Source organism: Leptodactylus fuscus, chromosome 7, assembly GCF_031893055.1.
Source record: "Leptodactylus fuscus isolate aLepFus1 chromosome 7, aLepFus1.hap2, whole genome shotgun sequence".
NCBI lineage: Eukaryota > Metazoa > Chordata > Amphibia > Anura > Leptodactylidae > Leptodactylus > Leptodactylus fuscus.
This window is the reverse complement of record NC_134271.1, coordinates 48,932,257-48,958,032: the sequence shown is the minus strand read 5'-3', so window position 1 is coordinate 48,958,032 and position 25,776 is coordinate 48,932,257. Positions and strand designations below refer to the sequence as shown.

General features: G+C 41.0%; 1 protein-coding gene across 1 annotated transcript; it reads right to left on the bottom strand.

The window, feature by feature from the left end:
* Window positions 1–984: 984 nt before the first annotated feature.
* NRN1L (neuritin 1 like) lies at window positions 985–25,368 on the bottom strand. The gene is made up of 3 exons (XM_075280578.1): window positions 25,089–25,368; window positions 9,937–10,102; window positions 985–1,397 (listed from the first exon to the last, which is right to left on the bottom strand). Exons 1-3 carry the CDS (start codon window positions 25,156–25,158, stop codon window positions 1,106–1,108), a joined length of 528 nt encoding a protein of 175 aa, XP_075136679.1. The 5' UTR covers window positions 25,159–25,368; the 3' UTR covers window positions 985–1,105.
* Window positions 25,369–25,776: the final 408 nt, after the last annotated feature.

Here is a 25,776-nt window from a genome sequence, read left to right as displayed (position 1 = left end):
CCAGAAAAATAGCAATAAGAAAACTTAGTAAGGAACTGATAACATTTGCAAACTATTCCCATAAAATGCTCTGATACCTTTGTCACATGCTCATATATCGTGTTTTAGCATCCCCGCTACTAAGTTCTGCTTATTTATCAGTATAAGGATTACAGATAAGTTTTTGCAAGAAAAATAAGATCAATTTAAAGTCTAATATCATTTTGTGATGATTTTCTGGGGCTAAAACATTGAAGACGTATTCTTAGGACAGGTCAACAATATCAGATTGTTGGGTTTCCAAAACACCCAGCACCTGAACCGATCAGCAGTTTGAAGTGACAAGTGCTTCAGCCTCTTCACGACATACAAAGTGCAAGAATATACATTGTACGGTGACTGTGCTTGTTACTGTAGCTCAGTCCCACTTGCTTGAATGAGACTTAGCAGTAAAGACCAATGAATGTAACATCACATGGCATATAAAGTGGGAGTGGCTCTCACTAGAGGTTCAAAGAGCTGATCTGTGGGGGTGTTGCCTATTGCAAGCACTCCCAGCACATAGTAAGGAGCTCATAAACTTATGGACATACCATTACTGTCATGCACGAGCTTTCATGGAGGGACATTGGATCAGGCTGCCGGTGTAAATCAGGGAAAGGGGCGAGAAATTGGTCAGGACAGGACTGGCCAGTGAGTCCAATCTCTGCAATAAAGATGGTATTAAGGGACAGGTAGGTGCCCACAAATGTCTAACTGCCCTAACACAGGGAGTCTTTTGGTAGTCATAAAGGCCTTTAACCTCATAATTTATCTGTATGAGAGTTGGAGCTAAACTTATTATTCATTACCATTCCATAGAAGCTGTAGAAATAGAAGAAGCTCCAAAGCTCCTCCTAGTGGTGACTAAAGGCAGTAAGAAATGTATCAATTAATGTGAAGAGAAAGGATTGAGCTCCAGCCATGATATATTATGATATTAATTCTGCCCAAAAAATTCTCATTTTAAATTTAAAGGCTTAGAAAAATAGAATAATAAAATAATGTTTGCAAACACCATCAGCCGCACGTCAACCAGTAACATATGTTTGTGGCCGTATCCCTTTATTCTCAGGAGCAGAAACCTTTATAATACTTTCTCAGTTACAATCCAAACCAGCACTGGAGCAATAACCAGAGGTAACAGGCTATGTTGTATCATGCACGCTAAACCTCGCAGGGTTTCTTTGTTTGTCTCTCCAGTATCCATGGCCCCCATTCTATTTGCTTGCTGATTCCTGGAAGTGCAAAGGTCATGCAAGTTGCCCTGGTACTGAATTTTCCTTGATTCCTGCCTGAGAGATTCCCAAATGGCTGCTGTATCGTCAGGGCAGTTGATCAGGACACTGCTTGCACACTTGTGGAATTCATCCCAGGATCTATAGAGATAAATACAATATTAGTCATACATTATTACTCATACATTATTAGTGATCATACATTATTAGTCATAAATTATTAGTCAGACATTACTAGTAGGGTTGAGCCGATCTTGAGATTTCAGGATCGTTTTTAAAATCTGATTTCCGATCATGTTCTATCTGAACCCGATCCCGATTCCGAACCTAATGCAAGTCAATGGGATTTTTTAATGATTGAAAATCGGATTTTAAAAACGATCCTATTCAAGGCTTCAATTTTTGTGACTCCACGCTGTGTAGTAATTAAAAAATCCCCCGGCTACTTAGTCCCCACCACTTACCTGCATAGAATTGCTGCTGCTGCCGCTCCCCATTGTTCTCGCTCCTCAAGCCCCGCCTTCTCCCAGCATCTGTAACACTAGCCTGGGAGGCGGGGACGTACACGATGAGCTGCAGGCATGTGAAGTAGAGAGTAGAGGAGCGAGAACAACGGGGAGCGGCAGCGATTCTGTGCAGGTAAGTTGAGCAATTGGGATCGGAATTCCATTCCTGATCTTTTTAAGCTCGGAACCCGATTTCGATCATGAAATTTACTTGATCGCGAATTGGGATCCTATCTTTTCTAATCCCGATCACTCAACCCTAATTACTAGTCGTAAATTACTAGTCACACGTTACTTATCATACACTATTAGTCACGCATTATTAGTCACACATTACTAGTTATACATTACTTGTTATACATTACTATAAGGAAAATGTTCGTTCTTGTACCGTGTTAGCCGGTGGGTTGGAAATATAAAAAAAACAAAAAAACTTGATAGTCTTCAGTAGTTGATACCTTTTTAATGGCTAACTCATAATGATGACAAATTACGACGTTTCGGACCTCTAGGCTCCTTTATCAAGTAGATTTAAAAACATTTCTGAAGGATGCATATTTATATACAAGAGGGCACATAGGGTTAGAATTCCCCCTTCCTCCTGGAATTCTAACCCTATGTGCCCTCTTGTATATAAATATGCATCCTTCAGAAATGTTTTTAAATCTACTTGATAAAGGAGCCTAGAGGTCCGAAAGGTCGTAATTTGTCATCATTATGAGTTAGCCATTAAAAAGGTATCAACTACTGAAGACTATCAAGTTTTTTTGTTTTTTTTTACATTTCCATACATTACTAGTCAGACATTACTAATTATACATTACTAGTCCTGCATTATTAGTCACACATTATTAGCCACACATTACTAGTCACACATTATTAATCACATATTACTAATCACACATTATTAGTCACATATTACTAATCACACATTATTAGGCACACATCATTAGTCACATATTGTCTTTGCAAGAATTTTCTAAATTACAACATATTCAAAAGTAACAATTTGTAATTTTGCAGCAATAAACACTAGCACTCCTTTTTTTCTCCATAGAGCTCAGCGTATACAGACGTACTCTGGGATAGACACTGTATATTTGTACTCTTAGTCAGGCATTTTGTATTGGGGCCATTCTAGTTAGCAGTATGTATAGGAGAGCACTCTGCTCTGACTCTCATATATACATCGGAATATGCATCGCAGAATCCCGGTGTGAACTAGCCCTAGTCTGCAAAAATACAATGGAAGAAAGTCCTTTCTTTTTCATGGATGCTGGTGTATCACGGATGCATCACTCCAATGAAAGTCTATGATATTTCTATATATGATAGATGATATTTGCGCTTCAACCATTTTTTACAGACCCAGAGATATACAAATATAGAAAATGAAACAAAATAACAATTGATCTGCTTTTCATAAACGTTAAAAGTGGATGAACCACAGTGACCATAATACCCGCAAATGAGTATAGACCACCTCACATCTGCATCTGCACATATGTGAATAAGGCTTCATTTTTAACCAGAGAGGAATCCAATGTGCTCATTTGACTGATCTCTGGTGCTCCTGGTGCATGTCTTCAATGAAATCAGGGCAGTATACCTAGCCTACACTGCAGATACGCTAAACATGGTTACATGCAATGTGAAGCCACGGTATACCACTTTGACTTTATTGAAGAAATGCACATGTACCAGGAACACATCAGTCAGTAAAGATTAACAAAAAAAACATCCCCAGGGCAGTAAGCCATACTATAGTCATACTCAACACCATAGACTATACACAATAGTATTAGCATACTTGCCTCCATTTACAGGCTCTGAATGGGGACTTCATAATTGGATGAGGCTATAGGAATCTATAAACTGACTAGTAGATGGAGCAGAAGTATAACTACCCTAAATCCCTTCTAATCTTTCCACACCATCATTCAGATGACTGAGGTGCAAAACGTCCATTTTTTTACATCTGCCTTGCACCCAAGTGGTGCCCATTTCTCAGATCTGCCATACATTTGAGTGTATTGAGGGATCAGTGAAAACAGCCAAAAATACGACATAGCTTGTATGGGGACTGCACCACACGTTCACGATTGGTTGAGGAAGGTTCCACAACAAGCCACAACAGTAGACAACCCCGCTATAATTGTTGTATTAATTCATCCTATGCTGGTTTATGGTCAGCCTGTATGTGGTTCTACCTACTGAAATGTTTGTATTGTTTATTGCATTGATATTGCGGCATCGGGTGCTCACCTATATTACATGACTATGAGAATGGAAGTGTACCGAGTCTCTTACATTTCCGTTATTTTCCCTATGAATTTCCCGTTTATTATAATAAGAGTTAATGAGCTTTTGCCACCTTATTCACAGATTACATTAATGTAATCAGAAATGAAGTCTTTCCCGCTAAACCAGGCTCCATCTGACCAGCCCATCTGGATAGACATTTGCACTGTAAATTAATTTCTCCTGTGATAGTTCAAGTTCACTGTAAATTGACACATACTAATTAGGAAAGAGCACAGGCATATAAAGCACATGTACAGACTGCGCTTCAAGCCACGGCTTCATAAACAACGCAAATAGAGCATTCATTTCTATATAAAAGTAGAGGATCTATTTTTTAGAGTGTCTAGCCGCTCTTGTCAAATTTTAAAATTAAACACATTCATAATTTTGTTTTTCTTTAGTGCATATTATTAATTATTATGAATTATTCAAATGTTTCCGTTATTTCTGTTTCCATGCCCTTTCTAACAAATAGTGTGAGAGAAGGGTTCAGTAGGACCAAGACATTGACTTAAGTACCTATTCTTCCCCCTTTAGACTAAGGCCCCACATAGTGGGTCATAGCAAAAACGCGCTGCAGCAACAACTGCGGTGGCAACACATTACGGTTTTTCCCTCAGCGTTTTTCACAGAAAATCCACAAATGTTTCCACTGCAGACCTTCTACTTCAATTATACCTATAGGGAAACCAGCGGTGTTTCCATATAATTCAAATGCTGCTATTTCCAAAACCGCGACTGTTTTTGAAATCGTAGCGTCTCTGCTGCGCATATTTTCCCACAATGTGTGAATGGGATTTGCTAGAATGCCATCCAGTTTGCAGGGACTGTAAAATGCAGCATTTTTTTCACACTTTTATGCCACGAGGGGCACCAGCCTTAAAGAAGACCTTTAATTTCCTCTGACCCTAGAATCTAATTCTGCTCCTCTACCAATGATTGACAGCTTTCTCTCCATGCAAAGTCATATAGAGAAACTTATCAATCAGTGTTAGGATTGTAGGGGCAACCCACCACTCATGAATTCAAGCCATGACTCCTGGCAATTTTTTTGTCTTTTTTGTCAAAAATGCTAAAGCCAGATATTATTTAAAAATCTACATAGAAAGGAATGATTCATCAAAACCTGCGGACTTTATGTCTTGATATCCCCTGTGCCTCATCGTGTATAAGGCTTAACCCCTCAGCACCCTTGCATAGAGGTGTAAATCTATGGCAAGCCCCATCATCTACATCACTTCTGAGGTGTACATGATAATGAATATAATGTGGGTGGAAGCCCTGTCCTTTATTCTTTTCACCAGCCTCTCACAATTTAGGAAAAGTAGTTAGGTCAGCGTAAAAACGTCACTTGTGAATACTTTAATTACTGTAAGTGCTTTTTTGGCTATTCTTGGCTTTGGCACAAGAAGCCCCAGCAAAATCTACAATAAAAAAGGCTGCGTTTCTGCAACGTAGTGCCTCAGCCTCAATGTTTTTATTTTTGCTGTTTTGTGGCATTTTTGAGGTTCTTAGTATTACCTTCAAATACACTATGGAGCAGTCATTGCACAGATGTACTGTTGATACTTTGTACATTCAGCTATTACAAGGGCCAGCTCTATCCTGAGGAGCCCCCTTGACCCAGTACAGGTAGTTGGTGACAAAAGGATACTATTCATGGTGAGCTCCATGCTGGAGAACAATTCCCATCTCATGTATGGGACTGTAACAGCACTGGGCGGCACGGCCAGCGACCAACTGCTTCACCCCAAGTGGGAGAAGTTGCGCAGCTGGGAACAGGTGCAGCTGGCGAGTTCTATACTCCGCTACTCTTCAGCAGCCCCGTTAATAGAGCACAGCAATGGTTCACAATAAATTGACAGAGAGGGGCGGGTATTGCCCAGTTGTCAATTTATTCAATTATTAGCATAGCAAGGGCTAATAAACATATAAATAGTGGATAAGGAAAAGGAAGAGAATGGAGCTCATGAAGAAAAAAAGAGGCTACAGAGAAGGAACCATAGGTTGCCATTGCCAAATAATTTACTCCTAAGTATTAGGAGGTTTTAGAGTTAAATTTTAACAGGGAAGTGAAGGAAAAAAATACCCTGAGATACAATATGGTAATGTTTTGTGACATCCCTGGGAATTTAGAGCAATGAAGGCGTTAATAAGAAAGGTCTTATTGGTCCCGAGCTGTGAAGGGTCATTGATGGTACAGAGTATTGGAGGGTATAATGTTGGCATCACTAGATATTAAATCTGATTAAATCCCTGAGGATTTGTGGTGGTTGATGGGTTGATGGTAAAGTCATTGGTTGTCTAGGACAGTAAAAGGAGTTATAGAATTCCTGGCGGTCTAGTGTTACTGAGCACTCTGCCTGGACAATTTCCCATTTTATAAACCCTTAAAGCCAACCTTGGGAGTGTGGTTTGCCCAGTGCCGCACCTCTAATGAGGCAAAGTGATGCAGAGGGGGTGGCAGCATGGGCGATTTTTTTTTTTTTTTTTTTTTTTTACTCTTTTTCTCTATACTAACGCAGGAGAAGGGCCACTCTTAAAATAACCCGAACGGCCCTTCTCCTCCGCTGACCTCTGCGTCTCAATGTAGGTGGCGTCATCACACCGCCTACACTGAGACGCAGATGTCTTACTGCCGAGTGAAGAGGAGGCGGCAGCGGGAGCAGCACGAGATCGGTAAGTAATATAACTTTTTTTTGTTTTATAACAGGCCGCTACCTGCTGGACCTCCCCGGACCTGTTCACTGCCACCCCCACTTCCCCTTGTACTATAGACCGCGGTGGGCAGTAGTGAATAGGCCCAGGCCACGATCCACTACAGATATTATTATACTAGGGGGTCTTTTCAGATCCCCCAGTATAATAATCAGAGCCCCAGGGGAGGTGAGGGAACATAATAAATAGTGTTACTTACCTCTCCGGGATCCGAAGTTAATTCTAGCAGGCTTCGGGTCTATATGGTGATATCCCAGACATCACGTGGTCTGGGATATTACCATTTAGGCCCAAAGCCTGTGCTAACAGTACCATATAGGCCCAAAGCCTGTGCTAGTAGTAATAGCCTGTTACTGCTAGCACAGGCTTTGGGCTTGTATGGCAACAGGCTGTTACTGCTACCACAGTCTTTGGGCCTGTATGGTACTGCTAGAACAGTCTTTGGGCATAAATGGTAATATCCCAGACCACGTGACGTCTGGGACATTACCATATAGGCCCGAAGCCTGCTAGGATTAACATTGGATCCTGGAGAAGTGAGTAACACTGTTTATTATGTTCCCTAATCTCCCCTCGGGCTCCAATTATTATACTCGGGGGTCTGGAAAGACCCCTGAATATAATAATAGTTCATGGGTGTGCAACTGTGGGGCATAATACAGCTTGAAGGGTCCACTGTGGCCCCCTGTAACCTCTATTATGCCCATAGTGTCCCCCCTGCAACCTCTATTATGCACCACAGTCTATTGTGCCACTGTGGGATATATATATATATATATATATATATATATATATATATATATATATGTGCACGGAGAAGGAAGGAGTCGAAGATTTCTGTGTTTAAAACTTTACAGAATCAACTGGAGAAAGTGGTCATGGCAGTCCAAAGGGGAGAGACAGGAAATGTGGGAAGACGTCTCCTGTGAGTATTACTGCACAAAATATTACTGCATTGTATTTATTGTAATGTTACCGCTAGCATCCCGAAACCCCCTGCTGTCTGAGGCGGACGATCAAAAGATGAACAACCCACCCCCACCCCCCACCCGCCCCGGACTCAATATCAGGAAGGGGGGGGGTGTCTTTTGATCACCGCCTCAGGCAGAAGAGAGGCTAGGTTCACCAAAGGGTTAGCCAGATAATAAATACCCTAAAAACAAAAAGGCACCCAGATAAAAATGTCAGATTGTTGCAAAGCTCAGTATGAAGTTATGTCTAGGGCAGATATATAACTGATTACATGTGTGGTCTGATTGGATACTGGGTATTGCCACAAGAGGATGTACAAGTATTTCCCCTGCTGCCATATAAAATGGCTTTCAGAGGTTACTTGGGTAGCAAATTTCTTGGTGAGAGAATGTTGACTTCTAGACATTGGATGTCATGGATGACGCATGCGCAGTCGGCTCTGGCTAAGAGAGCCTGTTAGAGCCGACTGCGCATGCGTCATCCATGAGGCCCAAAGAAGACAACACAGAAGGGGCGGTCGCAGCTCAGGAAGAAGGCGGCGCTGGCTATGGCAAAAGGTAGGAGACGAATAGCCTTTTTTAAGGCTATTCCGACGTGGTCAGAGGAAAGAACTTCTTTTAATGGTAGAATCCCTTTAACTCCTCGCGTGCCGAGCGCTTCCATTCATTTCAATGGAAGTGTGCCATTGAAATGAATAGAAGCGGCCGGCACGCGGGGGGTTAAGCGGCCGCCGGCAAAGTCGGAGTGCCGCCGCTTTCAATCACATATAAGGCGCACCGGACAGCGCTGCGCCTTATAGTCCGGTGCGCCTTATATATGAACCTAGACAGGACTATAAGGCGCTCATGGGTAATGCACCTTATAGTCCTGCCTAGGTTCATATATAAGGCGCACCAGACTATAAGGCGCACCGAACTATAAGGCGCAGCGCTGTCCGGTGCGCCTTATGTTTACTACGGTATGTCTTACTTTTACTTTTAGACATTTACTATGTCTTACTTTCGGGGTACGTCTTACATTAGCCCACCCCCCAAAAATCCCACTACGTCTTACTATCGGGGGTGTCTTACTATCGGGGAAACACGGTAGTTGACAGATTTTGAGAGGTTTGCATCACTGGACTGAGACAAGCACGATGGACATTTCAACAAATTGCTCACCACCTAAACTGTTTGTAGCTTGCTTGCAAACATTTATGGGGGAAGCTGGGATACCAACTCTGTAAATGTTCAGGATCTTCAGGTTCAGCTCCAAAATCCGTGGGCAATTGTTTTGCCTGATACAGAACCTGTATACCTCCATGCCCAACTGTATTTCATCTTATATCCATACTAAAGGAGGCCCATCAGCGTACTAGAGCCTCCTTTCAATTGTACAGTTTTCCCCAATGAACTTATCCTTTCATTTTATTTTATTTTATTATTTTTTTTAAATGTAGATTGTGAGCCCCACATAGAGCTCACAATGTACATTTTTCCCTATCAGTATGTCTTTTTTTTGGAATATGGGATGGAAATCCATGCAAACACGGGGAGAACATACAAACTCCTTGCAGATGGTTTTTTGCGAATGGCGGGATTTGAACACCAGGACTCCAGCGCTGCAAGGCTGCAGCGCTAACCACTGAGCCACCGTGTGGCCCCTCATTTTATTATTTAATATGTAGATTAGTATCAGTTGTGGTTGGTAAAGTGGTTTCACAACAGGAGAGTCACTGCAGATATGGTGCAAACAGGGGGGTTCAGGTGTTTTATATTCCAAAAGAAATAGAAAACCAGCCCTCTCAGCAATAAAGAAAACAAAACCTGCTTGGCTAAGCACTAAGTAACAAAAATAGATAAATAACGAAAATGCCATTCTACAAGGCTCTGGACACACCACTATGATAAGGAAGTTTTGTTTTTTTTATTTACAGGTACAGTACAGTGGCCCAGACTTGGATCCTCTAGAGTACGTCCAACACTAAGCCACTCAAGCCCTGTGTCTGCTCCTTGTAATACAGATACTGCAGCAACAGCAGATCAACCAGCAACCTGGTCTTAATAACCAACATGGACTAGGGTTTGGAGACGCAGCCAATTCTCCCCAATCCAACTCCAAAGTCCTTTTTGGCTTTTCCAAAAGACCGTTAGTGAAATGTCTGCACATATACTGCATTTTGCCAATTTTATAAGACTTACTTGCATATGGAGTCAAGCTCTTCAGCGTCATCAAGCTCTTCATTTACCTTGGATTGCTGGACATTCTGAGCCATGCTATCCCCCAGGCTGATCAGACAGTCAGCAAATCCTTTATAAATTGTGTCACATTTTCTGCTTGTCGCTTTCACTGGAAAATGTAGAAGAGCTGAAGAAGAGAGAGTAACAGATATTAATAAGGGGGACATTTTTCTCTGTGTGTTGAAATAATTGACTATAAATTGCTGCAAAATATTAACTTTCTATTTTAATAAAAAAATAAATTATAGTAACTGAAGAAAAACATTATATTGTATAAAATATTTAAAAAAAGAAACATACAAAGATCTATCTTTGTATGATAGGGTTTGAACATATGCGATGGTATCTGATGGCCTGGCTGTATACAATGGAGTTCTTTATGTGTTTAGGATGAAAGCTATCCCATCTTAGGTACGTAGGGCGGTCAATAGGTTTCCGACCTGCAGATAGGGACGAACACCTTGGGGGCCTCAAAAACACATTCTTGAGGCAGGGTTACCATCCAAGAACAGTTGATAACCAAATCACCAGAGCCACCAGGATACCAAGATCGGAGTTATTAAAATACAATACCAAACAGGAAAACAATCGGGTGCCCCTGGTCGTTACATATAACCCCCACCTGGAGACGCTGAGAGGAATCACACGCAAATTACATCGACTACTGCAAAAAGACAACCGTCTAAAATCCATATTTTCTGACCCCCCTCTCCTATGCTACAGACAGCCACCAAACCTCAGGAATATGGTTGTCAGCAGCTCACTGTCACCTCCAACTAACACAGGAACATTTCCATCTGGACAGAAGAGGTGCAAAACCTGCCCTCACATACTGACCACTGACAGGGTAGAGATACCAAACTCTAACAGGGAATATAAAATCCCAGGTACGTTCACCTGTAACACACCTAATGTAGTGTATTTGATCATTTGCACCAAATGTTCCACTGAAAATCTGTATGTTGGAGAGACCGGTCAGAAACTCAGAATGAGAATTAATTCACATCGCCATACAATCAAACAACAGAGAACTGATCTTCCCATGCCAAAACACTTCTGCCAGGAAGATCACAACATCATCAATGACATGAAAATCTTGATCTTAAAAGGGAACTTTAAATCAAGGAAACAGCGACTGATTTATGAGTACAAGGCCATGACCCTATTCCAGACATTGGACAATGGGATGAACATCTCACTTGGGTTTATGTCTTTTTATACAGATCATTAAGACAGCCATTAAGATAAGAACCAGGGATCTGGCAATTGATTGTTTGTTGTTATAAGTATATAGTAATAAGCCTCTTCCCCCCTCCCTCCTGTAATTCTAGCCCTGTGCCCAGTCATAAATATGCAGCCTCTACAGAGTGTTTTTTAGTTATATCTGAAGAAGAAGCTCAGAGGAAGCTTTGAAACGTCATATTCTGTCATCATTATGAGTTAGCCATTAAAAAAGGTATCACCTACTGAAGACTTGCAAAGTTTTTTTGTTTTTTATATTCCTGTGTACTACAGCAAAAACCCTTATTGCCCTTCATTGGAAAAAGGGTCTCCCTCCCACGTGGTCTGAGTTAGTTGTCCGCATGAAGGATGTCTGTAGCCTTCAGTTCCTGACTGCAACTCTCAGCCACACTGTGGATGCATTTGATGCCGTCTGGTCGCACTGGGACACCTACTGTATTCTACATGGTCTATGACATCTGTTCTGTCTACTAACCCTCCCCCCTTCCCCTGTCTTTTGCCTTTTGTTGTTTCTTGTATTCATTGTATACCATGTATATTGTCAGACTGTTATGCCACATGTCGTGGCCCCTTTTCTATTTTTCTTTGTATATTATATTGTAAAACTTACAGTTGAAAAAAAAAACTAAAAAAGAATATCCAGAAAGTTGCATCCTACAATGATACGAATAAGGTTTAGTGCCGTTGTTTTACCTCTGACATAGATTTGGGTATTTTTTCACCTCTATTTAAGGATAGGGTCTTTCACATCTGGGAACATCCATGCATTATTTTATATGTATATATTGTATTGAATAGTATCTTGGTTTTCTTATATGAGTTTTGAATATTTGGGGGATTTTATTATTATATTCACCATTACTCCTTTGATTTATGTATCTTGCAATATTTTTTATAAATACTACCCTTACGTTTGGGTTACAAAGATGTCAAGAGGAAATGCCATATTGTGCCATCCTCTCTGGATATATTTTTCGTTTTTAAGCATGTTTTTGGTGTTTGTATACATTAAGGCTGAGTTCAGATGGAGTTTTTTTGTCCGGAATTTGAGGCGGATTCCGGACCAAAAAGACGGTAAATGCGACTGGATGCCGGTGCAGTGCACTGTCATCCAGTCACGGCACTCCGCTCTGGATTAGGCCCAAATGAATGGGCCTAGTCGGGAGGCATTGTCTTCAGGTGGATGTCTGCAGCTGAACCGGCCACGGCATCTGCCTGAAGAATGAGCATATCGCTTCTTTTTTCGGGAGCCGGAACAGACCACTCGCAAAAAAAAAAAAGAAATGGCCGGCTACCATTGATTTCAATGGGAGACATTTTTTTGGTCAGGATTTTGAGGTGGATTCCGCCTCAAAATCCTGACCAAAAATCCCTGTCTGAACTCAGCCTAAATTTCTATATTTGTATTTTTGTGCACTTTTTTCTATATATACTACTAATATGTTTGTGAGTTTAGATGTTTGTTCCTCAATCACGCTAAAACGCCTGGACGGATTTGCGTGCAATTTTCCACAAACATAGTTTTCCCTTAGGATTGAGTCATAGGCTACTTTTGGTGCCACTAAACAACATGGCTTCCTAGCAGGAGACTCACAAAAGCAGGACTCCTAGCCCCAGCTATAGACTCACACACACTGCCTGGCATTTCCTGCCTCAACCTGCCTGCACACTCCTTACTGTCACCTCAGGAGTAGCCCTCACTCTACTCACTCACATTTACATATAGCTTTCCACTATATAACACATCACACTGTCTGTATTACTACATACACAATATAACACATCACACTGTCTGTATTACTACATACACAATATAACACATCACACTGTCTGTATTACTACATACACAATATAACACATCACACTGTCTGTATTACTACATACACAATATAGCACATCACATTTGCTATCCCACCAAACTTTTTAAAGCACTTTTACAGTTTCACACGTCTGTGTCCGCCCAATTCTCAAATCACCGCAGACGAAGTCGCGGGTAAAAGCTAGTATTTTTTATAAATCTAGGAAACCAAGATGTCTACACTAGTGCTGTTATGGTTATTTTGAAGATGAGCATGTCAGTGTAGATGTCAGTTGATTAATAATTACTAGAGATGAGTGAGTAGTATTCAATCGAGTAGGTATTGGATGGAATACTACAGTATTCGAAATACTCGTACTCAATCGAATACTACTAGCTATTCGCAGTAAATATTCGATTCAGAACCAGCGTTGATTGGCCGAATGATATACACTGTATAACATTTGGCAAATCAGCGCTGGTTCTACAGCAGGTTCAGCCTGCCTAGTCAGGAGAGATGGCAGCTTGCTGTTACGAGGGAGCTGACTTTTTCTCATAGGAATGCATTGACCAGCGTTGATTGGCCAGTGTACAGCATTCGGCCAATCAACACTGGTTCTGCCGGAGTCTCGTCTGTGAGGAGGCAGAGTCTAAGATCAGACCACAGCAGTCTCCACACAGGAAAGGCAGCAGGAGATTAGGGAGGCAAACAAGTGGCTCAAGAGTTGTTGTAGGAAGGAGGGGTTTGGGTTCCTGGAGAACTGGGCAGACTTTACTGTGGGCTACAGGTTCTATGGTAGTGAAGGGCTGCATCTCAATGGGGAGGGTGCAGCTGTGCTGGCGGAGAAGATAGCTAGACGGATGGAGGAGTGTTTAAACTGCGGAGGGTAACAGATGTAGAGGACAAGATGAAAAGAGGAAAGAGGGCTAAATACTGTAACTGGGGGTGGAGCGGGGGTGGGGTTAGAACAGCCAGTAGGCAGTGGAAGAGTAGGGAAGATAAAGCCATGAAATGTTTGTATACGAATGCCCGAAGCCTCACTAACAAGATGGAGGCACTAGAAGTGATGATGTTGGGAGAAAATTACGACATGGTGGGGGTAAGTGAGACATAGCTGGACTCTAGCTATGACTGGGCTGTAAATATACAAGGAGTTTGCTTATATGTAAAATCCTGCCGTAATACAGTCCTGCATGAAGACATGTGGGAGGAAAATGAATATGTGGAGTCCTTATGGGTGGAAATTATGGGAGGAACAAAAAAATAATAAAATACTGATAGCGGATTGTTATAAATCCACAAATATAACGGAGGAAGCTGAAAATATACTAGTAAAACAAATAGATGAGGCCGCAAACATAATAAAGTCATTATTATGGGGGATTTTAACTACCCAGATATCAACTGGGAGGCAGAAACCAGCAGGTCCAACAAAGGGAACAGGTTCCAACAAGAGGTCCCAGTGCAGGACACAACAAGAGACGAGGCACTTCTAGACCTAATTTTAACAAATGAACCTGAAACACTGTCAAAAGTGGAGGTTGGGGGACATCTGGGTAATAGTGACCATAACATAATAATCCATACACAACAAGATACGAGGTGGCATTGCGGTCACGGTGCATATAACCACGCCCACTCAAAGAGCGAACCTGAATAGAAACTATCCACGGCCCAAATTACTTCTCCATTTTGGTCTGTGCATGAGTGGGTGTGGCCTCATGAGGTTAGGTGATTGGCCGAGGAACTGAAGCCCTTTGAAAGTCTTTATTTAGGTTTGTTTTAGATAACGATGAGTATCCCAGCTTTCCTTCTGGTCCAATAAGGGGAGGAGTTATACAGAGGCATGTCTTTTATTGGAGTATTCTATTGGTGGTCTTATTAGCACTAAACCATTTGGTTTTATTAACTGTTTAATGTCTGTTAAATGTTTTTGATTGGTTGATTCCTGTATAATAGTATGTGAACATGCCTGTTGTATACTATAGCAAGCTTGATAAAGTGCCTGTAAGGCACTCGCTCTGCCAGTTTATTCCAGGCATGCCTCCTCCGTTTATGTAGATGTTTTATTGAAGATGAAATAAAGTGTTTGTGAGTTTTATAAGACGTCCCTCGTTTGATACATAACATAATAAGTGTTCTTGTACAGTAGAGGGGGTACAAAAAACACTAAACTTCAGGAAGGCCAATTTTAACGAGCTGAGAGAGGAGCTTAGCAGCATAAGCTGGAACAATGTCTTCAAAGTGATGGGAACACAAACTAAATGAGATTTCTTCAAAAGCATTCTAAATAGGAGCAATAAAAACATATACCCTATGGGAATAAGCGGGCCAGAAATCAAGAAAACCAATATGGCTAACTAAAACAGTAAGGTGTGCAATGAGGGATAAAAAGTAAGCATTTAAAGTACTAAAACCAGAAAGCAGCAACACAACATTAAAAAACTATAAGGAGAAAAATAAATGCAATGGTGCAAAAGACAAATAAAAGAGGGGAAGATTGAGGCTGAGCGAAAAAAGGAAATGCAGCCTGCACAAGGCAGCCTGTAATGGAAGTGAAGGCATTTGACTATACATTGCAATGCATTAGCATTGCTTTGTATTGTATGAGTGACCAGTCTCCTCGGGGATTCAAGACCTCTAGGAGCTAAAAACAAACCTGTAAAAATAAAAAGAACTAAAAATCACCCCCTTTCCTTACAAAACATCTAAAATAAGTGAACAAAGTAAAACATAAACAAATTAGGGATCTCCGCATCCCAAAATGCTCAAACTACAAACTTGTAAAAATATTTTTCCATTACTTAATAATAATTACATTAACATTTTATTAATTTATATAGCGCATATAACATATTCCACATAACTGTACAATTTGTAGGGTTCAAGTACAGACAAAAAGATACATTACAAAGAAATAGTCACTTCATACAATGGGACTGAGGGCCCTGTTCACAAGAGCTTACAATCTATGAGGTAGAGGGGGTGACACAAGAGGTAGCAGACATTTTCTATATGTAACCCATTGAGTGCCCTACACATTGATGTGTTATTTACCACCTCATATGAAGAAACATAATATGCTTCCTCTATTTGACTCAGAGACTAAATGAATTAATCTTCTGCTTAGTAGACAAAGGTTCAAGTCAAGGATTAAGGGTTATGTCATGATCCCACTGAAGCCTGAACTGCAAAGTTAAAAATGCTGCATGATCTTGAAATGACCATCTGTCTCCTGTACTGTGTTTACATATACTAGGGAGCAAATAGGAAATGCAGAATTCTACTTATATGGCCTGAAAACCTGACATACAACTACAGTGTTACAATGTTAATATAATTAATTTGTCTATTGAGCATACCAATAGACACAAGAATGGATGTGTATAGAAGTGGCCCATACAATATATACTTTATGCCTTCATCTTAAAAAAGGACCTTTTACCACTTCCACCAACTCCAACTTACTGCACCTTTCAATAGGTGCTGATCCAGAGTACCTTTTCTTTAGCCCCCCCACCATTCCTGAGCAATCAGTGCTGGGCTGTTCCTGTATTTCTCCTCCAGTCTAGGACCACTTTGGGAAATTCTAATAGATATATGCGAGTATATGAGTATAATGGATTTTTTGGGGGGATAAATGTTATGATTAATTAGTGTAATTGGTGGTTCTCTTGATTCTATTGCAGACTGCTCAAGGCATTTCACAATACATTGCAGTGCATTAGCATTGCTTTGTATTGTATGAATGTCCAGTCTCCTCGGTGGTTCAAGACCACTAGGAGCTAAAAATAACAGTAAAAATAAAAATAATAAAAATAAAAAACTAAAAATCACCCCTTTTCCCTACAACACATCTAAAATAAATGAGCAAAGTAAAACATTAACACATTAGGTATCTTCGCATCCCAAAATGCTCAAACTACAAACTTGTAAAAATATTTTTCCATAAGGTATTCACCTTATGTATGTACCTTAGGTGTGTGTACATCACATGACCATGGACTGATTTTTATGTACTGGGAGTAAGAAGAATGAATGACAGCGAGCAAAGATTTAGATAACTGTAAGGAACTGATGCAAAAAGTATACTGGAAAAATCATAACACTGGCCTCTGGAGGTGAAAGAGTGAAAACACAGCAGTTTGGCACTTTTGACTTTTTTCCCACTAAGACATTCATTGTATGGAAAAGATATTTTTATATGTTTGTAGAGAGGGCATTTTCGGACACAGGGATACCTAATGTATATGCATTTCATGGTAATTTTTCAGTTTTATATCTATTCTAGGGAAAGGGTGGGAGTGATTTGAACTTTTAGATTTTTTTGTATATTTATTATTTAATTTTTATTACTATTTATTAGCCCTCTTAGGGGGCTTGAACCTGCTATTGTTTGATTTCAAGTCCCTTAGACTGCAATGCAACTGTATTGGAGTCTGTGAGACTTTCGGTATGTTACTATTGTGGCTGGATATAGACCAGCCGTAAGAGTATTATCCCTATTGCAGGCCTGGAAGCCTTTAGAAGGCTCCATGCTGCCATGGGGACAGGTTGGTTCCTGTGATCTTGTACCATTAACCCATCACCATTTTATGCATGCTTCACCCTCCAAAAAAATTGATCTTGAATTGAATGTTGGATTTGATCCATGGATAGTTCAATGGATTCACATTGGGCTGTTGAATAGATACCAGATTGCTGTAAATGGTGTGCATTTTGAGGGGATATACAAGTGGTCTATATCAGGGGTCTGTCCTGAGTCCTAGTCTTGTTAATGCACTGGTGGGCGACACAGGAGGAGGTGTGGTAGATGAGATATGCCTGTTTGCAAAAGTGTATAATAGGGTTGATATTCCTGCAGGGCTTTGTAACCTAGAAAAAGATTTAACTTCACAGATGAAAAGATTTAAAGAATGGAAAGTGCAGTTCAGGATTTCCAAATGTAAAATAATGAGAAGGAACCTCTGACTATTGTATTTGTGGCTTTGTGTTAGCCAGAACTTTAGAAGAAAAGTATCTGGGGGTCTTAATATCTAGCAAGCTAAAATGAGTGCCATACAGCCGGGAAGACAAGTAGGATGCTAGGCTGTCTAGCTAGATATACAGGTTGGGCCATAAATATGGATACACCCAGTGGCGTAACTACCACCGTAGCAGCAGAGGCAGCTGCCACAGGACCCAGGACATTAGGGGCCCGGTGACAGCCGCTACCGCTGCTATCATTATACTCAGGGGTCTTTTCGGACCCCTGAGTATAATGATCAGCGGCCCGGGAGAGGTAAGAAACATAAAAAACACTGTTACTTACCTATCCATGATCTGGGCAGGCTTCGGCCTAGTCGTCTGACGTCTCATCACCCCGGCCTGCGCCCTGAGTCATGTGACGTCAGAAGACGTCATTGAACCCTACATGTAGGGTTTTTCTGTCCGCTTGAAAAGTCGGACATCTTTACAAGCGGACAGTGAAGGAAGGGCACGGAGTGCAAAAGAACGCACCCGATATCCATTTAAATAAATGACAGATGTCACGGACACAGCTAGTGTCCACTCCTAATGTCCATGCCAGATGTTGAGCGGACACTAGGAGCGGACACTACCTGTCGGACACAGACGGTAGTGTGAACGCTCCCTTAGACAGTCATTAGTAACAGCAATTGAAGGCAAGCCTGAATACAAACAATGCTGATCCATCTACTGACATTGACCTCCCCCTCCTCCTCATACACAGATATCAGGACACTGTCCTCTCCACAGCACACATACATACACACTCACACACAGACACACACTCTCCATCCTGCATCCTACATCCCCCCCTCCCCATCAGTACCTAGCAGCACATCTCTCCTTCTCTTCATCTCTTGCAGGACTGCACGGGCTATAAAGACACGCCCACCTAGTCATGTGATGGCTGACCTCACACAAGGTCCTTCATCTACAAGTCCTACAAGCTTATCGCAGTTACAACAGTTTGTCTGTGATAAGAGCGGGGGTAGCAGCGGTAGCAGCTGTCACCAGGCCCCTAATGTCCCGAGCCCTGTGGCAGCTGCCTCTGCTGCTATGGTGGTAGTTACGCCACTGGGTACCGGCACCGCTAGTTCTTTACCCGGGGCACAGATCGGGAAAGCCGACATCTTTCCAGCAGTATATAGAACTGCCTGTGCCCCAAACCATGAAAGGTCCTCTTTAAGACCTCATATGGGTCTGAGAGTGGAAAAATAAAGAAGTTATGGGGTTTGGAAGGAGGGGAGTCAAAAAATGCCATCAGCGGGAAGGGGTTAAAAAGCGGTTACACTGTAGACTGTAGTGGTCAATCCTCCATGCAGTACTTTTCTTTCTGCTGATTTTAGGTGGAATTTGCGGCAGAGTCTCAACCCAAAAGTGAACCTAGTTCACAGGAGTTCTTGTTTGCACAGGGCAAGGGCTCAGCTTACATGGACCATGCTACTGCTGTTGTTTGTTCTGCTGCTCTTAGGGAAAAGGTCAGGTTACACTATAGTTACTCTGCATTGCTGGGTAACTGCACTGGTTGCACCGTAGTCTTTGGGTTAGATTGCCGAAATACACAGGTAAACTCCTTTTGCTGCCCTTACATGGCAGTAAATTGTCATATCACAGGACGCATAGGCTGAATTCAGGATGCTCAAAAAAACACAATGCCCAAGCACAGCCATTAACAGAGTTTCACCTGAGTGAGCCATCGCAATGCTTCTTGTCCAGAAAGTACTGGAGCAAAAAAGGGCACAATAAGTTACATTATCAGTGAATAATGGTCGCGTGATATCTGTTTTTAACAGATGTCACACAGCAGTGTTAGATTCAATGTGAGTGAATGGGCACTTTTGACAGTATGTTTGACGGTCAGTTGTAATAAACTGTCAAAACATAGGTCATGTCCTATTTCTGACCGTTTTCACAAATTCCTATATACACGATAATGTATGGGGGATCCATGAAAACGGACGCCCCTCAGGTGTAAGACGATTTTGAAAAATGGACGTTTTTCACAGCTTCAGTCAACTGAATGTAGCCTTACAGTACAAAGTAAACACCTTACTGTTAAAACATACAGAAATACAAAGAGCACAGATGCATAACAGTGCAAGGGTACATCTTGGTAGTCCAACACTAAAGGGATTTTATCATGATCATCATCATATATACATTTTTAGACAATTAAAATTTAAACATTTTTGCAAATATAAATAATAATTTTGCAGAGTTTTAAAGATTTTCTCTAACCATCTCAGTGATGAAAATTTTTTGTCTTGATAAGTTGTCAAAGGATACAACCATGAATGAAGGAACTTTCTATACTTTTAAATCCAGCCATGATTTCCTTAAAGTGGCTAGGCAATCTTCTAGTGTATAGACTGTCCATGCCTGATAACCTATCCACAAAAATAAAATCATGGCTGAGTTTCCGACAAATACCAGACCATAGATAGTTCCTTCATTTATGGTTGTATCCACTGATGTCTGATCAAGACAACAGACTGACATCCAGTGGCACAACTAAAGTCTTGTGCACCCCGATACAAACACTTGTCCGGGGACCCCCTCCCTACAGCGTATTCTTGATAGTGATGTTTGTGGGTGCTGCAGTGGTATCTTAGATACTTAAAAGAGCTTTGGTAACCACAACTGCATTTATCAACAATACGGTGAATGAGCAGCGTTAGCATGTAAATAATATTGAGATCTGAGTGCTGTGAGTGCTTGCTTCACTATCACATCGCCCAGGATCTGTTTTTATAACTACCATGCAATGTTATTACAGCATGTAATAATAGTGCACAGTTGCTACAAAACAGATGGTGTGTGAATAGTGAAGTGGCCCCACACTGTTTAATATGCTCTACAGAGACCCCATACAGTAGAATATGCTCCACAGTGACCCTACACAGTATTATATACTCCACATTGGCCCCCATGCAGTAGTCTATGCTCCACAGTTGTCCGCACACAGTATAATATGTGCCACAGAGGCACACACAGTATAGTATGCTCCACAGAGACCCCATACAGTATAATATGCTCCACAGTGACCCTACACAGTATTATATATTCCACAGTGGCCCCCATGCAGTATTCTATGTTCCACAGAGGCCCACACACAGTATTCTATGCTCCACAGTTGTCCGCACACAGTATAATATGTGCCACAGTGGCGCACAGTATAATATGCTCCACAGTGGCCCCTACAAAGTACAATATGCTCCACAGTGGCCCCACACAGTATAATATGTGCCACAGTGGCTCCTACACAGTATAATATGCTCCACAGTGGCCCCTACAAAGTATAATATGCTCCACAGTGGCCCCACACAGTATAATATCCTTCAGGTGCACTCCACGAAATTCGATGTATATTTGTGAGGTTCGGCCCTCTGTTTTGGTACTATTATTATACTCTGAGGTATAATAAGTAGAGGCTCAAGGGAAGTGATTAAAAATAACAAACACTTATACTCACCTTGCTTCCTCCTCCCTTTGTCTGGCTGTCTTCAGCATCTTCTTCGGTCTCCTTCAACCTGCGACTGAGGTCACGCTCTGATGTCATTACGCTGGTGCCTCCCATGTGACAACTGGAGCCCAATCACATCATCATGTGATGTCTTGTGCACATGACCTCTGTGACAGGACGAAACAGCCAAGAAGAAGACTGTCAGAAGCCCAGGAGAGGTGAGTATTGGTATTTCTTACTTTTAGTCACCTCTACCAGATCCCTTTCCATTAAAAAAATGTATAGTGTTCGGGGAACCATGGTTTCCCCAACTGATATCAAGGTGGTCCTTGGCCCCGGCTATCTCCAGCGATAGCTACACCCCTGCTGACAACACTATGGTGATTAGGGAAATCTTTAAAAAAAATCTGAATATGGTTATGTTCATGGGAGTACCACTTTAAGGCAAAAGCTGTGAAAGGTTGTGGCCTCCTCACAATAGAATATAAGTGGTTTAGAAGAGACTTTTCTGGTGGTAGGGAATGGTCTGGATAGAAATAATTAGGCTTTTTTATGGCATAATGAAAGTTCTACTACTTGCATATATACTTTGTGAAACAATTTCTCATGTTTTCAACATCTCTACTGTATTCTTTGAAGTGCAACTTCCATTTCGTAATTTCAGAGGCTAAACAGTCTGTCTTGTTCTGGCGCCTTAGCAAGATGTGATAACTGAACTGTAGCTGTAATAATATGTGAACTAGTGTAAGGATTACATAAAGTGAAGCTGAAGTTTGGAGAATCTAGAGGACTTTCATTATTTATAAGTCAGTGATGCCAAACTATTACTTGTGAAAGGATAGGATGAATTGTACGTTTTGTACAATATTGTTATCTTTCTATGGTTACAGTAGAACCCCTTTAAAGAAGCACAAGACAAATAAAGGAGAAATAAACAAGACAAACTGCTGGACAAACTTCTTCCTGGACACCAGAGGAAGGGAAGGGTGAGTTAATTGGGTTAATACAGCTTTACCTGGCAGAGAAGAAACATTCCAACCCCAACCTCATAAAGAGGGGGGTGTCCAGACAAAGAAACATTGAAAACATAAGCCAGGGCCTAACATAACAAAAACTGTTGATACCGAAATAAATTTTGTCACATCTTTGGAGCCAACTGAGCTCCATGGAATCAAAAGTTCTGTAACTTATAAGATGTTTCTGTTTTTTTTTCTCCTTTTTAATTGCAAACTGTTTTGCTTGTCGATGTCACCTTTTTGGCTTATTTTTGTAAGCACTGACCTTTTCGATATTAAAGGATGCACTTTACTGGTGGTCCAAGTATGCTCGCTCTATTGATCCATTGCCTTTTTAAAGTGTTTGCCTTCCAACTTCTGAGAGCAGTGAGCATGTGTGTGTCTTTGATTCCTAATAAAATGTGCTATATGGTGGCAGTGTGTAACTGTGTGGAGTGTGTGGATTGTGTCGGGCTACAATTTATGCTCAATTTGAAGTTTGAGTGAAGGGTGAAGCAAGATTGAGTGATTGGAGTGAAATAACCCCCGACAGCCGCACCCTCGTCACATGCTAGGATGGTCTGTTTGTGACAAGTACAACTAGCTGGATGTAGGTGTGAAGAACATGAAGGCAGTAGAGCTTTGTGAAGGGGTGTAACTACCGTAGAGGCAGCGGAGGCGGCTGCCACAGGGCCCGGGCCATTAGGGGGCCTGGTGACAGCCACTACCGCTGCTTTTTTTTGTTTTTTTTAATAGGCCGTTACGGGGCCTATAATACTGTGTGCAGGGGACACTATTGGGGATAATACTGTGTGCAGGGGCCACTATGGGGCATATTACTGTTTGCAGGGCCACTAAGGGACATAATACTGTATGCAGGGGACACTAAGGGACATAATATTGTGTGTCGGTTGGGGGGGCCCCATGTCAAAAGTTCGCCACGGGGCCCCGCCATTCCTAGTTACGCCACTGGCTTTGTGGTAGAGGGAACTTGCAGATAGGAGAGTCGTGTTTGGGGGAGAACATGACGTTAGCAGAACTTTGTTGTATAGAAGGCATGTGAAGGAAAAATAAGCAGAAGACGGGCGGTATGCAGCTAAAAAGCATGATAGAGGCTGAATGTAGCTGACTCTTTTTCATATGGGACTAAGTACAGTAGTGTACTGAACAAAAGTCTCACCTGAAAAGAGGTCCCACTTTAAATAATTTTGAGAAAAGCAACTTAATTAAGGAAGGAAACATCTTTCAAAGATTTGTACAGACCCTTTTATCAGGCCATTGAGGGGCATCAGCTGTCCAGTGACTTTATTGCTGACAGAATGGCAGAGCAATCTGCCATTATTTAGGGTTGTCCTGGTGTGACTGCTCCCATTCAACTATAATATTATGTAACCCTGTCTGCCTCTTAGTCTGTCACGTACTGTAGCTCTAGCATAGTACAGTTTTCTTGCTTTGAAACCTAATGTAACCTACCAATGTGAATAAAGTAACAACAATCATCCCAGAACCTCCGGCTTCCATTTAATCTGTATGAGATGCATGGAGGAAAATAAGAACCCTTTGACCCAAATGAACGATGGAGTCATCATATACTACAACAGCCAGCAATGAAATTGTAATACAATAAACAGAAAGAAACATTATATTAAAAAATTGAATGATAAGGAAAAGACTTTGACATGATGGCACATACCGTATATAAAGAGCGACAACATGGCAGATTTTGACCTAAGTATTCCTATGCCTTTGCTAAGCCTGTAGAAAAACTGGGACACTGCATTTGGGAGCTTATTTTCCAGGGAATTATAATACATTTAGGCCTACATAGCGACTCTGATGCATTATAAAATGTTATCTTTCATTTATATTAAGTGATCATTCATTTTGACGGACTTGTATATGAATGTAATGCAGTATATTTACTAGCGGCCCATTATGAGATCAACAGCACCGTATTATAGATTCTGAACGTTTTCTCATTTCAAAACTGAGTTGAATGTGAATTATTCTAAAACATGAATGCGTATAACAAAATGCACCTTAAAGTACTGATAAATATAGGGTCAACATAGTTTACAAAGTAAGAGAATGAGACAGCATTAACTAAAGATTTATGTTATTACTTGTGATACACTATAAAAATCAGGTAAAAGGTTGTAGGACATATGTATACATATATATGCAACAAGAATAAACTCTATACTAGAGAAAGCAAATAAAAATAGTTTAGTGATTCTTTTACTTTCTTATGAACAATAATAATTTCCCACTGTCTATATAGCTAGTGGCAACATATTGTATATCACTTTACTGTACAGATGTTTATCAAACTCACTTATAAAATATAGAATATAGATACATCACTATAAATATTTGTAAATGTAAAAGGCTTAGCTAATGTTAAGTTACAAATAGCAAATGTGTTCCAAAAAAGCACGAGTTGTAGAAAGTGTCAAACGTACAATGCAAATACAAATAAAGTACAGATAGATAGATAGATAGATAGATAGATAGATAGATAGATAGATAGGAGATAGATAGATAGATAGGAGATAGATAGATAGATAGATAGATAGATAGATAGATAGATAGATAGATAGATCTTACCTTGTTGGAAAGCCAAGGGCACAATGACTAATTGAATTATCCACGACAAGCAGGTCATGTTAAAAAACATATACTTAATAATGCAAAAGTTTTTTTCCTATAAGAGGCAGGAGAATTTTAGAGTTTGATGTGTCTTCTCCGAAAACTTAGCAGCATTCACGATTCCTGCTTTGCTATTCGACAGCTCTGCAGAAAGCAACGCTAGATGATTTTTAAACGTAATAGGGGAAAACAACACAACAGCTGCTAAATCTCAATGGAATAAACCATTCTCTCCTGCCGTTGCCCTGCAGCTTTAATAAGCAACGCTACCTAAAGCCGATTAACCCATTCATGCATGAGGACTTAGCAACACATCCCTAGGCACAACATGGCAAGTGTGTAAACCTGAAAACTGGAGTTCTCCTTAGTGATTACTATAGTAAAATATATCAAAATATGTCCAAGTTATTCACTCAATTCACTGTCACTCGTCTGTGTTAGAATTCACCCCTACATTGTGCATATTGATTGGAATACACAGTACTGTGTTTCTCAACTATTTCACACCAAGTACCCCCAACTGACAAAAAGCTCCAACAAAGGAGTGATGAGTTATAGATGCTGACAAAATAAGGCTATGCTCACTGCTGTCTGAGGTTCACACTTCGCAGGCTCGGTTGGCAGTTCTGTCAGATTTGATCGGAAG

Bases quoted from the DNA above. Each gene is read 5' to 3' on its own strand.
- NRN1L (XM_075280578.1), bottom strand. From the start codon at position 25,158: ATGTTTTTTAACATGACCTGCTTGTCGTGGATAATTCAATTAGTCATT. The intron at 10,103-25,088 runs GTAAGATCTATC...TCTCTTCTTCAG, and splicing joins GCCCTTGGCTTTCCAACAAG to CTCTTCTACATTTTCCAGTG. The intron at 1,398-9,936 runs GTAAGTCTTATA...TTATCTCTATAG, and splicing joins GAGCTTGACTCCATATGCAA to ATCCTGGGATGAATTCCACA.